Raw genomic sequence first — 17,568 nt, forward strand, 5'->3', positions numbered from 1 at the left:
ACTCACGAAAAAAACAACACACACCCTCTTACACCTTAAATAGTGAAAATTAAAACAAAGACTAGAGACTATATACCTGACTGGTAAAGTGTTCAGGCGTTATCCTTGTATAAGCAGATATGTCACAATATATCAGAACAGTGCAGCTCAATGCAAGTATGTCACAATGTATCAAAGCAGTACCGCTCTTGTATAGTTGAATGAGACAATTGAGCACACTGAAAAAATTGTATACCAAGGAAATCCAGCCTGTTAGTAATTAAATGCAATATATAGCAGGAGGTCTCCCCTTTATATGAATCGAAAATAGGGAAAAAAATAGGGAAAAAAATAGGGAAAAAAAAAAAATAAATAAACCTCAATAAACTCTTCCAGCAGATCCCTTATTGAGCATTAGCTTCCAGCAGTACGAAAAAAACTCCTTATATTCAGTTAATCTAGCAGAAGTTAAATCGAAAGGATAGGGAGATGAGAGATAGAGGAAACAAATTGGTTAGAAAAAGTGCTGTCTAAGCAGGGTCCAGTGTAGAGAAAAGGGACTCTATCACCACACTAACATATGTCATAAATCCCTATGATATAACACAAAGTTAAAGGGACACTCCAGGCACCCAGACCACTTCTGCTCATTGGAGTGGTCTGGGTGCCAACTCCCACTACCCTTAACCCTGCAAGTGTAATTATTGCAGTTTTTCATAAACTGCAATATTTACATTGCAGGGTTAACTCCACCTCTAGTGGCTGTCTATTAGACAGCCACTAGAGGTCACTTCCTGGGTTCTAGCACAGGTTTCCTGTGCTAGAGTGTCGCTGGACGTCCTCACGCTGTGTGAGGACCTCCAGCGTCGCTCAAAACCCCATAGGAAAGCATTGAAATGATTTTTCAATGCTTTCCTATGGGGAGACGTAATGCGCATGCGGCATTTCCGCGCATGCGCATTAGGTCTCCTCGGCCGGTGAGCGAGATTAGTCTCGCCCACCGGCCGACGTAATCATTAGGAGGCGGAGGCGGAGACAGCGGCGAGGGACATCGCCGCTGTCCCGGGTAAGTGACTGAAGGGGTTTTCACCCCTTCAGTAACCGGGGATTGGTGGGTGGGAGGGAGAGGGACCCTCCAGTGCCAGAAAAACGGATCGTTTTTCTGGCACTGGAGTTTCCCTTTAAGGATCTCTTTAGGGGATATCCTGCAGGCTGTAGTCTCAGTCGATAAAAGCCATGACCACAATCGTTAGGTCATAACTAAATAGTAGTTAGTTGGTATAGGTACAGGTCGTCCTGCACAGGTCGCCCAATTCGCGTTTCGGCGGTCTAACCGCCTTTCTCAAGGGCAGGTAACTGGCAGTGTAACATCCTCCCTTAGCTCCTTATATACCCACACAGCAGACGTCCCTCCTACCTGTCCACGGGAGGAGGGGTTCGATTATATCCGCCAGACGGCTGATCACAGATGTGCGAGGAGTGTAATCACCGCCCGCAAGTGAAGTGCGCTTGACCGCATCAGATTGCGAGCGCATGCGCGAGCACTTAGAATTTGTGCTTTAATACAATTCAGGACATAATTCCTCCTCTTGAAAAAAGTTTCTCTCAGGAAGGTTCAGTGTAGAGTAGACCTTCCTAACCAGGTATGTATAAAAGTGGATATGTGTGGCCTGCGTCTATTTAAATAGGATGGCCTCAATCTACCTGGAAATTTAAAGAGACATGACTTTATAAATGTAGAAGGATAATTAACTCTATGATTGACTCAAGAATGAGTCTTACATATAGAATAAATAGGTTATAAGACAAATTACAAATAGAATTCATGTAGACAGTTATATATGTATGTATACATATATCCCCCTTTACAGTAAAGAAACCTATATACACAAATGCCTCCATCCATAGGTATATTGCTAGAGGGAATTATCCTTCATCCATTTTAATGTGGGGGGCCACTGTGTATATGTAATATAATTATACTCCCATCCATACTGTCCATAGATGGTATTAGTGTGTGTGTGTGTGGGGGGGGGGGGGGGGGGGGAATATCCCATTTATACTGTCCATAGATATTTCTGTTGGTGGCATGTCCACATATGTGGGAGGAGGGAGGGAGGGTTAATAGAAGTAAAAAGAATTAACAACAGAGAAAAATAAATAAAATGAATAACAATAGATACATGTTTCATCAGTCAGAAAAAATAGCAAATCAGTAGATTAAAAACAGAGTGGTATAGTGCATATAGTAGAATATAGGCCTGGCTCGAAACAGGGTGTTTCTTGCTAGTAAGCAAGACCCTCGTATAAACAAAAACATATAGCAAACTAAGGGCAAAAATAAAGCTAAATAGCCCAAAATAGGACACTCAAAAAATAGTAGTGAGGTCAAATAAATGGGGCAAAGGAGAAGCCTTCATTCAGACCCCGAGGTTGGAGTGTCTTTAGTCTATATATCCATTTCGACTCTCTTTGTCTCAGGACCCTATCAAAATCTCCACGTCTTAGGTTCCTTTTGACTAGTTCCAAGCCACAGAACCGAAGGTTATTGGAGTCACCATGGTGGTGTTCTTTCAGGTGTCTCGCGACGGGTGTTTCAAGGCGATTTCTTGGAGATCGTACATGTTCCATGATCCTCTCCTTGAATGCCCTAAAGGTCTTGCCCACATATTTTACTCCACAGGAACATGACAACAAGTACACAAGGCCCTTGGTGTTGCAATTGAAGAAGTTCTTTATCTCGATTGAACCTTGTCCTGCACTGTCACTCACAGTTTTGGATCCTCTAGATATGTATCTGCAGGCTACACATCTTCCGCAGCCATATGAGCCACAGAGCGGAGTACCCAACCAAGTAGCTCGTGGATGTGGCATGATAGAAAAGTGACTGGGTACCAACATGTCCCGGATATTACGCCCTCTTCTGGCCGTGATGTCGATATGTGAGCCTAAGACATTCTTGAGGTGTATATCATTTAGTAAAATGGGCCAAAACCTGTCCAGGGACCTTTTTACTTCGGACCAACCAGCATCATACGTCGCAATCATGCGAATTGTTCCAGCCCCTCTAGTCCCCTTAATTTCAGGGCGATCACATAGAAGTGCATCTCTCTGAGTCTCAAGTGCCCTTTTGTATGCTTTCTTGAGGCAACGATTCGGGTAGCCTTTTGCTTTAAAATAGGCCCTGAGTTGCTGTGCTTTTATTTTAAAGTCCGAGAGGTCACTACAATTCCTGCGGAGACGGAGGTATTGGCCCACAGGAATACCCTCCTTCAGAGGTCTGGGGTGACAACTCCCCCAATGGAGAAGGGAGTTTGTAGCGGTAGGTTTTCTGTATAGGGTGGATTGAAATGTGCCCTCTCTATTCATAGAGATGGTCACATCCAAAAAGTTAATTGAGCGTCCACCGTATTCAGATGTAAACCGAAGGTTCTCCTTATTTTGGTTTAACAGAATAACCAGATCCGAGAATTCTTGGGGGGTGCCCTGCCACACTATTAGAATGTCATCAATGTAGCGACCCCACCACAGAATCTTGGGTAGGTATTTTGTCAGGACATCAGAGGTAGAAATTTGATGTTCCCACCATCCCAGGTGAAGGTTCGCATATGAAGGGGCACAAGCCGTGCCCATCGCGATACCCCTCACCTGGTGGTAGAACTTAGTATTAAACAGAAAATAATTATGCGACAAAATAAATCCCAGGAGACGTAGGACAAAAGCTGTATGTGAATCATCCCTACGAGTTCTCTGGTTGAGAAAAAATCCCACATGTTCCAACCCTCTGTCGTGAGGAATAGAGGAGTAGAGAGATTCTACGTCCAAGCTGCACAGGCTAGCTGTGGGAGAAAATTGGAGATCCGAAAGTCTATTGAGGGCCTGTTTTGTATCCCTAATATATGAAGGCAAAGCCTCCACCAAAGGTCTCAGGACTTTGTCCACATATAGACTGCCGTTTTGCGTAATATTATCCACTCCTGAGACAATTGGACGTCCAGGGGGACTTTCTTGGTTCTTGTGAACCTTGGGCAAGCAGTAGAAGGTTGCTATCTTAGGGTGACGATTAAGAATAAATTCATACTCGTCACCCGACAGCAACCCTCCACTGCGGCCTTCATCCAGGATCTCTTTGTATTTCGTGAGGTACTCATTTGTGGGGTCGGATTTAAGAATTCTATATGTCTCAGTGTCACCCAGAACACGTTCCACCATTTCAACATATTTATTTACATCCATTATTACGACATTACCCCCCTTATCCGCTGGTTTGATAATGATACCAGCGTCATTTTGAAGGGATTTCAAAGCCCGTTGTTCATTTTTGTGGAGGTTGTCGTTTGAATGGATGTGAAGAGATTTGAAGTTAATCTTTTCAATCTCATTCCTTGCCGCTTCAAGAAACAGTTCAATGTTTCTGAAGCCTGAAAAACTCGGTGTGTAACGACTTTTGGGTTTCAAATCAGTATAGTTCTGAGTGATACTTGGATCATTTTCATCCAAGAGAGACAAGAGAGTAGTCAAACATTGGTAATCCTTGGACGTAAGTCCAAGGTCTCTAGCTTTTTTCTCATTCTGAATAGAATGGAATTTATGTAGAGCCAATTTACGGATAAACAGATGAAGGTCTTTGAACTGGGGCCATGGCGGCATTTTGCCACTCCAGCCTTAGGGGTCCAGGCAGCCGCTGCTGCATATATATGCAGCAAGGCTGCTCTCTAATTGTGCAAATTAGGCGGTTGCCTAAGGCTTCGCGGCCACCTAAATCAGCTTGGGGCAGACTAATCCGTCGGGTCCTCGGCCAACACCAGGAGGGGACCCAGCTGCTTGCCCTGTATGTCTCCGAGTGCAGGGCCCCAACATCAGTCTGCCGTGGAGGAGAGAGCCTTTGGGTCTGCAGCTCCACCGAGTGTGAGCTGGAGACTATGTGACGGAGGGCTTGCGAGCTCCCAGAGCATTGCCATGGGTTACCATTGAAATGCTCTGGCCGGAGCTTGCAAGAACCCCATCACGTGGTCTATAGCTCACAACCGGCAGAGCTGGATACCGGAGAGCCAGCCCACTGGACCACCAGGGAGAGAATTAGTTAAAAAAAGAAAATGTAGGTTAGTGCGAAGAGGCTGTTCGCAGCTTGCCCCCTCACCCCCCATTGTCACACCCCCATGTCACCCTCACACCCAGCCCCCGAGCACTGTCACTTTCCTACACACTGCCCCCCTATACTGTCACCTTCCTACAGACTGTCCCTGTTTTCTAGCCGGGAGGGGGTGGGTATAAGGCCAATTTAATTTAAACTACTCACTCCCCCAGAATTTATCCAATACAACACACACTACATCACTACACAGACACTACATCCACTACATACTGGCATGCTTTTGGTGGTGGTGGTGATGGTAATTTCATAGAAAGATAGACTGTGACGGCAGATAATAACAGTGTGGCCCATCTAGTATGTCCAATTTTCACATTTTAGCAAAGAATGGATTACCTGGAAACAGAGCTGGCTTGGGACTTAACACTGGACATTCACATTGACTGTTTACACTCAGGTTGAACAAGGTACACGGCTCAGTGAAATCACACGCGGGCGGTAACTCCAACCCAACAAATGCACTGCACTTGCCAACACACCTTCTGTCCTCCAGCGCAGCTGCCGTCTGGGACAATACTCCCCGCTCCCATTGGTCGGCAGCGGCCGTGATGTCAACGGTGGCCTGCCATTCACATGCAAATAAGGCTAGCTATATGGAGGCCTCGAGCAGGCGCATTGTGACGTCACAAAGAGACCAGGGAACGTTCTATCAGTACAGTCACATGGAGCGGGGGGACAGACAGGTGAGCGATCTGTACACTCACTATGTATTCCTTATTGTGCTGGGCACCGGGCATCCGGCCGGCCGGAGCCTAACTCAGGGACATACCAACGTTGTGAAGGCCCAGGGTGTGCCAAGGACCCGTATCCCTGTCTATGGGAGTAGTAGTGTGTGCCTTGGGCCTGTATCCCTGCCCTGTGCATGGGAGCATTGTGAGCTGTGTGCATGGGAGCAGTATATTCCATGGACCCCTATCCTAGCTGTGTGCATGGGAGCAGTATATTCCATGGACCCCTATCCTAGCTGTGTGCATGGGAGCAGTATATGCCTTGGACCCCCTATACTAGCTGTGTGCATGGGAGCATTGGGAACTGTGTGCACCAATCCCAGCTGTGTGCATGGGAGCAGTATATTCCATGGACCTCTAGCCTAGCTGTGTGCATGGAAGCAGTGTATGCCATGGACCCCTATCCTAACTGTGTGCATGGGAGCAGTAAATGCCATGGACCTCTATTCTAGCTGTGTCCATGTGAGCTGTATATGCCATGGACCCATATTCTAGCTGTGTGCATAGGAGCAGTATATGCCATGGACCCATATTCTAGCTGTGTGCATGGGAGCTGTATATGCCGTGTGCATGGGAGCATTGTAAGCCATGGAGCCCTATCCTAGCTGTTTGCACGGAAGCAGTAAATGCCATGGACCCATATTCTAGCTGTGTGCATGGGAGCAGTATATGCCATGGACCCATATTCTAGCTATGTGAATGGGAGCAGTTGCCCCTATCCCTGGTTTGTGCACAAGACCAGTGTATGTCATAGGCCTGTACCCTGTTCTGTGCATCCTGTAGGGGACCAGTATATGCATTTACTTGCAGGATCCCTGTCTGGTCTACACTGGACTTGTCTAGATGTGAAGGAAGGCATGCATGTGTCTTGAAGGGAATATTCAGTATGTGCACTTAGTCCACTAAAAATCTGAACAGAAGGTGCACTCTGTGTCCTTGTTGGGAATTGTTGGAAGCTAAAATATTTGGGCACAATAACCAGATTGCTTAAAAATGAAATCCATGTTGATACCCACAAATTCTCAGTTAAGTGAATACTTATGTAAATTTGTTTTATTTTTTTGCAACCCATTCTCAATTTACTGCAATTGTCTCTTTATCCCCAAAACTATTTATAATAACACAAGAAGGAAGAAATGCTGTCTGGAATGCAAAATAAAAAAATAATGTATCACAGATACTTTGTATGTATCTGTAGTTTATTCATGTTGCTCTATTACCTGGTGAAAGTTCTTTGTGAGGTTATACGCTTGTCTTGAGAAAACGTTTCCTGTTGAGACTGAAACGTTTATATGTTGTGATTACCTGGTTTTGGAGTTAATAAAGCACTGAAAAGTTTCATTGAAAAAAAATTCTGACCGTGCGCTTCTCCTTGTTTGGTATAACTAGGGCCGGTTGCTGTACCAGAGTCCGCACGGATTAACTCAACTGTATGCTCAGTTTTTGAAACCTCCTCCCCCCCCCCCCATATGACTCCTCTCCTCCAACTGTCAAAAATAACCTACTAAGTTTTCAGTGAATACTTTTCTAGCAACTTATTTCAACTTATAGCCTTTGTGTCACTATACCCCACTCCCTCTAGCATGTAAGCTCATTGAGCAGGGCCCTCAACCCCTCTGTTCCTGTGCGTCCATTTGTCTGGTTTCAATTACGTGTCTGTTAGTCCACCCATTGTACAGCGCTACGGAATTTACTGGCGCCATATAAATAATAATAGAGTATGTTATACATTACTATGTGTATTGTGTGACAGAATCACACGTTTTGTTTCAGCCTGGGTCGTTCGTATGATAATCTTGTCTACATAGAATTGTGAACCTGTCTGTTATTGCTCTGGTGAATGAAACCCTGTCACTTCATTCATCTTTCCTTGCAATGATGTTCCACACAATGAGGTTTATGCATAAAGATTATGGGGCAAAGTTCTAAAAGTGGAGCAGTCCTTATTCCATTGGTGTTCACGATGACAATTACACTTTTAGAACTTTGCCCCAGAATTAAGTTTTATACTGAACACCCAATCAATGTGTTTTCACTGTCCCATTCCACTACTTTGTCTGTGAATGGCTTATCATGCTTTTTTGGTTTGGAAATGATTGTATTACGTAGTAGTGACCTATGTTTAGAGGTTGTTGTGTGTGTGGTTTTTTTTGGTTTTTTTTGCATGATGACAATTTGCTTCTTTGTCTATTAGACAAATTTGTAGAAAACAAACCAAAATATGTGTTTTGTTGACGATGCAAGAAATATGGAACTCATTAAGGTTGTATATTCAGCAGGCATTTGACAAGAGTCAATTGCATACCTGCGTCAAAATATAATCTGTATTGCTTATTATAAATAGTTTTTTTTATTTATTTTATTTTGTGTGTAAAGTAGCTCTGTAAAAAAATATTCAACGTAAAACCATTTTATTTTGTAGTAAACCTGTAATAAATATGTTTATACAACAGTAAGAAAAAGTGTATTTATAATACTATATTATTATAGTAAATTAAATATTAGATATTATAGGGCTAGGTAATTGTGTGTGGGAGGGGGGTATGGGGGGACAGCTGGTGGATGATGTCTAGGGCACCATGTTACTGTAAGTGAGAACATTTTTTTATTTTTTTTTAATTCTTTATTTTTGTTGTGCATGGATGGTACATGTCAGCATTTATTACTGTTAAGCGACAGAAATTGTTATCAACATCTTGTGAGAGAACAACACAGTAGAGCTTAGTCTGCACATTTCATATTAATTATTCAAGCTTGGAAGAGACAGTGCTAGTGCTTGATTTTAGAGGGTTAACAGGATTAACAGGATAGACGTGAGGTAAAGCGCTACGGAATCTGTTGGCGCTATATAAATGGCAATAATAATAATAACAGTTGCATGAAATTAATGTAACTGACCAATGTTGGACAGCATTGATATTGTCAATGAGGAATAGTGATGTGGACATCGAAGGGCTGGACTATGGGCATCTGGAGGACCCTTGGTTTGTGCCAAATCATTTGAAAACAATGCCACTACCAACTTAATAAAACATGGGTGGCAAAAGTATGCTATCCTATATGAACCCAATGTAAACATGCTTTCTAAACCGATGAAAGGCTCAAATGGCAAGTGAAAATTAACTCCAGAGGAGTAAAATAAATTCACTGAAGGACTTGAAATATCAAGGACTGCCTTTGAAGTATTCAGCTTGCCAAAATGTATTATATTTGGCATCTAAATCTCATAGCAGCCACAAAAATCAAAGTATATAGTGCGTGTGTGTGTTTTATCATCATTTACACTATATGACCTCTACCATCATTCAAAACCATGTCAAGCATGCATACACCTTTTTTTGTTGGTTGTACATATATAACAAGTATACAGTACAAATCCTAAGCACCAAGTCACCACGACAACTATGAATTGTTTGTCAGCCCTGGCCACCTTAGGGTCCCCCTAAGTCTGCTGGCTGTGAGCAATAGAGGCAGTGGCGAGGGACCTGTAAGCTTCTTGCTCTGGTCCCTCGCACGCCCTGCTGTGATGCTGGGAGTCGGAATATGACATCACTAAACAGGACGCAGAGCAGGCAGGTAAGGTAGTGCTTACATTGAAAAGCCTGCTGGACAGGCTAGAGATACAAGAACCACTACACTAAGCTGTAGTGGTTCTGGTGACTATAGTGTCCCTTTAAGATTTGTATTTTTGTCATATAAATCTGTTTCTAAAAAAAAAAAAAACCTGGCTCCTAAGTTTTTTGTGTTTTTTTTTTTTTTTTTTTAAGCTAGCTCCTATATTTAAATTAAATTTGTCAAGCACTGCAGTACTATGCACAACAAAAAATTGAAATCAAGGCAGTTGTGCTGAATACTTGTGATCAATTTATTCCCATTGATTTCTGCAGGGGAGCTGCATGCAAAGTAGTAGTAACTATATGTAGTATGCTTGAATGATTGTGTTAGGGGGGAAATCAAAGTACTAATAAAAATAATAATAAAGATTTTGACATATCGGCTAGCTTGCTTGTCAAGCTAGGATACATTATTCCAAATTTGGTTACAGTGTCCATGTTAGTGAAATATTCATGTAGTGTCCGTTTAATAAAGTACTAAATGGAATTTAGTGAGAATGGAATCGAATATGGAATGGAATATAAGTTCCATTTGAATTGACTCCCTAATATTGTACATTTATTCTGTAATGTCTCTTTTAATCCGCGTGTTGTATGTGACCCTTCTAATTGAAAATGTGTATACTAGGTAGCTCGGAATAAATTATATCCTACATTTAGGCAAGATAATACTACAGCAATTCTAGCCATGTTGCTGACCGTATTGTTGCATTTTTAAAGTAATGCTTCCTTCCTTTGACACCTCCTTTAGATATCCTGTTGTGTTTTTATGGGATCACATTTCAAGGCCAAAGGCACAGACTTGGGTAGTCCTAGCAGATGGCTGTCTGCTTTTGAGGCAATAATAAAGGGCTAGGCTGTCCTTTGAAATGTCCCAGTGATAAAAGGCAATGTACACAAGTAATCATGGCTACTATCACAAATGTGCTTCTGCAAGGAACAAATGCACACTGTATAAAATCGATTTAAACACAAATCACTGTTTAAAGGGACACAATGTAAAACATTTGAATGGGGAAAAAACAGCTAAAATATTTAAGCTCTAAAGTATATTTCTTTGACTTTTTCTTTCTTAAAGCACAATGGACGGTCTGGAAGAAATGTGGGGGGAACAGTGATATAAAGATTAATAATAGCTTGATAAAGATATGGAGATTAGAGGGGCTATAGGAAATGAGATGTGAGCAAAATAAAATATGCAGGAAGACCGTAGTAACACAAGGGGACTTTGATGGAGCAGTAGAAAAGAGGAGGGGAACGCTTTAAGAGGGTGGAGCACTGACAGAAAGTGTAAGGGAGGTGGAGAGTTTGAGAGCCAGGGCTGCAAAATGTCTGGGCACTTAGGAGATCTACAGACAGTCTAAGTGAACTGGCAACCTAGCTGGCTGTGGGTAAGAGACTTCGAGACTAAAATACTAGCATGTTCTGTCTTTTGTTAATCATTCCTGGAGATACCAGTAGAAAAGCTTAGCTTTACATTTTGCATATTCAAATGATTGCATCAAAAGGTAGTCAAATGAGTAACAGAACAAATAATGCATATGCAAAGTGAATTAAAATTCCATCAGATTGTGAGAATTGTGCATCTTAAATTTAGCATATGTGACTAATGTATCCTTTTCAGTAACCCAAGTCTGCTATATATTGCTGATATCAATTGTCAGTCTTATTTGTAGCTTTGGGCATTCAGTAGAATGCTTGTTTTAGTAGAGAGATGGAACTTTAGATTTGTTAAAGTGACAGTATATTTTAAATACAACCTTCAGTGGATTGGTGTTTTAGGGTTTTTGTGCTAATGCTACAGGTACTAATCAGTAATCATGTATACAATGTCTACTAGTTCTGTACTGTACTTTGAGGGTTATTAATGTTGCTTAATAACAACATAATAAATTATGTATTTAAGTGAGAATTGTCAAGAACTGAAAGTGAATTTCTAATTTAAGGCCAAAATAGCTGAATTTTTCCAGCTTGTCTATTTTGGCCTTAAATGTGAAACTCGCTTTGGATTTCTGACAGTTCTGCTAATCTGTGTCTTTTAAAAATAAAAATAAAAAATGTAGTGAATAGATAACTGAATTGCAGAATGTAGGCTAAGAGTAATAAGATGAAGAAAAATCTTAAATTCAGTCATAGTGTGTTATATTCACATTGCTGATAATGTTGGCTTTCAGTGAACCACAACTTAGCCATGTTTAGTGAATACACCCCTTGGCTGTAACTAGATGTTAATAACTTATTTTGTGTTTGTTGTCTTTTTGTGTGGGTAGGTTAAAAGGATTTATATGATCACTGTCTAGACTGACTGCAGCCTTTAACACAGAGTTATGAAGGTAACTTTAATTTGCTGTTCCTAGTTAGTTTTTTGGGGTTTTCTCTCCCCATTTAGCATTTTGGTTGCTTGGTTTGTAAAGTTCAAGGAACTGAACAGTTCAGTTCAATTAATGACAAGCCATTGAGATGATAATGTATTCTTGCTGGGCTTTTAAAGAAGCTATGGGCAGAGTTAATTATAGAACTGTTCTGTTCTATAGATCTAGAGCTCTAAAACAGGATGTAGACAATATATGTACTTATTTTTTTTTAACAATGATTTTAGAAATTATATAGATTTTTAAGTATTCTGACACCGTAACTGGCAAATATATTTTAAGTACGCTTGGATGTATTTACTACAGTGGCGTTTTTGAGCTAATTCTTTCATTAAAAATTGTAAACCAGGATAGCTAAACGATAATAAAACTTGTTGGAACTCAGAGGAACACTATAGTGTTAGGAATACAAACATGTATTAATAACTTTTTATTGTCCTGCTACCTATCTAAATATTGTTCTCCCCCTCCCTTGAAGTTTTGAAAGGTAAGATTTACATGCCTTTCAGCCCTCGCCGTGCCAGTGTCCACGATGCCGTTCCACCTCCTTGACTGAGATCATGATGATCTCATCCATACCAAAGCTTCCTCATATGGAAGCATTGGGAGGCTAGAGCGTGCATGCAGTAAAACACTACGCCAATCAAATGCTGCTCTAGGAGAAACTTTTGATCTATAACAGAGTTTGACTCGGTTATTGCAGGGAAAGTGTCTACAGTGGCTGTATTCCTGACAGCCACTAGAGGCATTTTAATTTTGCTATGTTTTTGCACGTTTAAAAAAGGGGGATGAAGGTGACTTTAGTATCTCCTTAAATCAGACCTGTCACTTTTAGGGGTCTGCATATTTTGCAGGAAGGTGACATCTCCAGTTAGGGTGCAGTTGCCAAGTGGTGTAGTGGTAGTTAAGTTTACCTACCCGAAGCGGTTATTCACGGCTCAAGGCGCCAGGCGCTGCATCAGTTCTGTACACTCACGCGTGTGCGAGGGTGTAACACTGAGGTGTATGGAGGATGCGCAAGAGCCTCCTTAGACAGCAATGAGTGGCATGTTGACTGAATCCCACAGCTGTCAATTGTTACGGCTGTTAGGATTGGACACAAGTTGATGGCAGAGATCTGCCTTTTCTCAACCTTAAGACAAAGTAGTCCCTATTTTTGTCTTATAGTGGTTTTTTTTTTTTTTTTTGGACTGCGTTGGAATGTCATTAAAATTCCAACAGAGTCAGCATGAGTTTTGCTTAAAAAAACAAAATATAATGTGTGTGTGTTGTATATGAAGTGAAAGATGCTTCAACACACTAGGAAATTTGTCTTGTATATGTATACCACTGTATTTTTCATAAATTCACTAAACCTGGAATTAGAGAGAACTAACACAAGTGAATGTCAAACTATAGGCTGTATTGGAAAATGCGTTAATCAGGTTTTCTTGTTGTGGTGGTGTGTGGGCGTCATGGGTTTTCTGCAATTCCCAGTTTAGGGAATACATTTGCAGTGTTTTTACTTTATTAAAACTGACAATTGTAAGTACTTCCATGCGTCATTAAATATACCATAATTATCTATTTTTCTAGACGAGGAAGCCTCTGGTGGAGAAAAGGAGGAGAGCAAGAATTAACGAGAGTTTGCAGGAGCTGCGGGGCATCCTTGCTGACACAGAGGTGTGTTCCAGTGTTTTAAAGTTTAAGCTCGAGCCCTGCTTATGTTAAACATTCTGAATACCAAAACCATAAAGAATTCTATGAGAAGGGCATGATGCACAGATTGAGCTCTATATACAGTACCAAAACTATTTGTCACTTAATATTCTAGATGGCACTGTTCAAGCATCTGGGAATCATCAGGGAGTTAACTTTTTTTCCCCCTGCTCTGTAAACAGAAGTACTCTACCGGCATACTCGCCCAGCAATAGGCTGCAAAGGTGGGAGTAACCTATCCTGCCTCCGTCTTCCATAATGGAATAAAAATGCTCTCTGGGATTTAAGGTTTTGATCACAGAAGAAGTGCAATGTTATTGCTGCCAGTAGCGGTCAAATATTTCTCCTTATGCATTTAATTATGTGAATAGATATTTTGTATTGTACATCGCTACAGATTTTGCTGCCTCTACATTAATAATATTGTTTACACAAACGTAATCAATTTATTTTTCTTATATTTTTAGTTTCAGTCGAAAATGGAGAATGCTGAAGTTCTAGAATTGACTGTGAAACGTGTACAGAGGATCCTTCAAAGCAGGACAGCTGGTGAGTGTCTGCTGCAGAGCTTTATAGGATGCATGGCCAAATGGTATAACTTCAGCTCATATGATGCTTTATAGTTCTACAATAGCTGGATACCTATCTTTGTGCCATCTATGCACTCAAGTTTACATAGAAACTTGTCCGGGATAATATAGGTTTAAAGGGACACTATAGTCACCCAGACCACTTCAGCTCAATGAAGTGGACTGGCTGCCAGGTCCCTCGGGTTTTAACCCTTCACATGTAAACATAGCAGTTTCAGAGAAACTGCTATTTTTACATAGCAGGATTAAGCCAACCTTTAGTGGCTGTCTTCCTGACAGCTGCTAGAGGCGCATCTGCGACTCCAGCGTGGGGAACGTCCATAGGAAAGCATAGAGAAATGCTTTTCTGTGGACTGTTTGAATGCACATGCAGCACTTGACGCGCATGCGCATTCCGCTCCACTCAGGAGCTGACGTTGGCGAGGGAGGTAAGTGGCTGAATGGGTTTTAACCCCTTTAGCGCCAAAGGAGGGGGACCCTGAGGGTGTGGGCACTATAGTGTCAGGAAAACGGGTTTGTTTTCCTGACACTATAGTGATCCTTTAATATAGGTAACAATGTATTGTGCCCTTGCGATTTTTTTTCTTTTGACAGCTCCAGGATTATTTTCATTTGGATGTACCACTCCCCTTCATGGGAAAACAAATATTAATACATTTCTCTAATTTTACAGAGTCGGAAAGGTTACAGCATGAGGCCAGTGAGCGTTTTGCCGCAGGATACATCCAATGCATGCATGAAGTGCACACGTTTGTGTCCAACTGCCCTGGTATAGATGCCAGTCTAGCTGCTGAGCTGCTCAATCACCTACTGGAGTCCATGCCTCTAAGTGAGGGTAGCCTGCAGGATCTAGTTCTGGATGTGCTGCTAGATTCCCCAAATGCTGAGGCTGGATATGGTTTAGGGATGCAAGCATCATCTTCTGAGGACAGTTGCTCTGACACAGAAGACACAGAAATTGGAAAAGGTGTCCATGGGACTGTGCAGGACAGTGACCGAACACCTGAGCTTAAGCCCCCTACACCTACAATGTGGAGGCCATGGTGACCTTGAGAAGGAGTAGTGATGAGCACGGAGATCACCAGTCCTACTACTTCATCCAGTTGTAATATAAACAATTTCTGAAATTGTATTGTTCTATCTACTTGCAACTGAGGCTCGGAAACTTGGACAAACTAACACTGCCGTACATGCCGCAGCATCAACTTGCTGGGTCGCTGACAGGATGCCATTCTGTACAGATACTTCACTTAATTACAAAATGCTGTTTGTTAAAAAAAAGCCTGGACATTCTATATAAATTCAACATTGTTTTAAAGTGCAAAATATTGTATAGATGCTATTCATTATAATGCACACAATGTTCATGACCATTGTTTAGATTCTGTCCTTTCGTCCACATAGTACAGATCTGTCTCCCGTTATTGGTCAATATTTCTAATATTTTAGTGATTTGCAGACTCTCCCAGCCTACAGGATAGTGCTAAGCTCAGTTAGAGATCATTAACAGGTCGGGGTTTTGGTCTACCACTACTTTAATGAACTGAATTCAGTTAAGGCACTAACTTGTGCACAAACGGGACTATACTGACTTGTTAGAAATTCTCCTAGGATTACTACAGAAAGACCTATTGTGTTGTCCAACTGCTGGTCAAGCCCAACAGCCAATGAAGGCCTATAAGCCAGAGGTTAATTTGCCTATTTGGGGAAAAGGCTAAGACTTTTATTCAATGGAGGGAAAGTGTATATAGGGTGATTTAGTTAGGCCTCTCAGGCTGTATATGCATAGTGATAGTGCATTGGAATTTAATCCCTAGAAGGGATGTCTAGTGTTTAGGTAACTTGAGGTTCTACCTTCAGTGAAGGAGACTGTAGAAGTTTGTTTGGATACCGATTTGAAGGGTGCTATAGGAAAACAAACATTTTCTGAATTTGCAGGAATTTTTGTGTATATTAGGAAGGTAAAGTGTTGTGACGTCTTTTGTTTTTAGTGTTTTTCTTTTGTTTTTTTTCTTAATGTGTGTGTATATAGACAAATGTTTTAACACGGATTTGGGAGCTGGTGCCTGAGTCTTCGTCATGCCCTTGCACCATTTCATAAATTCATTTTTCTCCATTTTGTGCATCCCTCTGGCAAGCACTTATCTATCTTTGTTTTTTGTGTTTAGTGTAAAACTGCTCATCCCAGAACTAAATGTTTTTTATTCATTATTTTATACATACTAAAATGTACTGGTGTATGTCAGCAGATAGTTCTACTGTGCATTCATTACTGAAAATAAATGAAGGCTCTTTTGGGAACAGTCTGTTTCTCTTTATGATATTCAAAGAAATTGTGGGACTTTATAGCTCAAACTATGTGTGTCCTGTTTGTAACATAATTAACAGATTATTAAACCGTATATTACAAAGCACTATTAAACTATACATTTTGTATTTATTTGTAGCTTGTTTACTATCACAATTTATTGAAGATTGTCATTTAGCACATGACTAAATCTGTCTGATTTTGTTTGAACCAGACAGTTGGTGAAATTTATCAAATTGTTGTGTTCTGAAAAATGGTCCAGAGAACTAAAAGTTGAACAATCGCTATGAAAACTAGTGACCGTTTGGGGCATATTCCATTGGTGACTCTATCCCTTTTACATCTTTGCATCACATTTCAGAACACAACACTTTTTGATAACATAATGAGAGATTTACTAAACTGATAGACTACATAACATATTACCCTTTAAGTCAGCCCTGTCTACACAGACTAAAACCATCTGACACTGTTCAGGATAAAATGGGGGTATTTCATTGACCAGTACCAATTTAAGTACTAAATACCATCAGCATTATTCTCTAAAGTGTGAATTCAAAGCAGATTTAATGTTTTAGGAAAAATATAGGATTTACGAAAATTTCTGAACTTTAACTTTTAAGTGGTTTTGGATTCCTGAGAATTCATAATTTAGTGAATAATCGCATGTCTATGCATACATTTCCTGTTCCTGTAAAGATTAAATCCTTTTCACTGCTTGTGGAATCTTTTGCAAGAGAAGATGTTTGTAATTGTGGTAGGTGTGTTTTTGTTTTTTTTGTGGGGGGAGGGGAAATTTACAGGGTGTTTTTTTTTTTGTTGCATGTATTGTACCATGGTGGCATAATACCCCAGACATACCTTGAAACTGTCATTATTCAAATTTAGAATTTTGGTCACTAAATCTTTATGATTAGTTTACAAGTTGCAAAATGTAGCATAAACTAAACTTAATTTAAGTTATTTTCCAACTTTTTGACACCGTAACCTTAATTAACACACTGTATTCTGTGACTAGATAGAAATCCTATGGTAAGTGAATATTCATTTTCCCATAGATATTAAACTGTTCTAATGTTCTACAATCCACTCTTTGGCCTACTGAGCTCACCTGGCAATCTTATATT

General features: G+C 40.8%; 1 protein-coding gene across 2 annotated transcripts; it reads left to right on the plus strand.

Moving 5' to 3' along the window:
- The first annotated feature begins 5,716 nt into the window (after positions 1-5,716).
- LOC134585523 (transcription cofactor HES-6-like) lies at positions 5,717-16,579 on the plus strand. Of its 2 annotated transcripts, XM_063440946.1 has the most exons (5): positions 5,756-5,814; positions 11,744-11,806; positions 13,421-13,507; positions 14,011-14,092; positions 14,807-16,579. In XM_063440946.1, the coding sequence occupies exons 2-5, from the start codon at positions 11,801-11,803 to the stop codon at positions 15,178-15,180; spliced, it is 549 nt and encodes a 182-aa protein (XP_063297016.1). In that variant the 5' UTR covers positions 5,756-5,814; positions 11,744-11,800; the 3' UTR covers positions 15,181-16,579. The 2 variants fall into 2 exon arrangements, with proteins under 2 accessions (XP_063297015.1, XP_063297016.1); XM_063440945.1 differs by lacking the exon at positions 11,744-11,806 and having other exon boundaries at positions 5,717-5,814.
- Positions 16,580-17,568: the final 989 nt, after the last annotated feature.

Source organism: Pelobates fuscus, chromosome 2 (genome assembly GCF_036172605.1).
Source record: "Pelobates fuscus isolate aPelFus1 chromosome 2, aPelFus1.pri, whole genome shotgun sequence".
NCBI classification, from domain to species: Eukaryota; Metazoa; Chordata; class Amphibia; order Anura; family Pelobatidae; genus Pelobates; species Pelobates fuscus.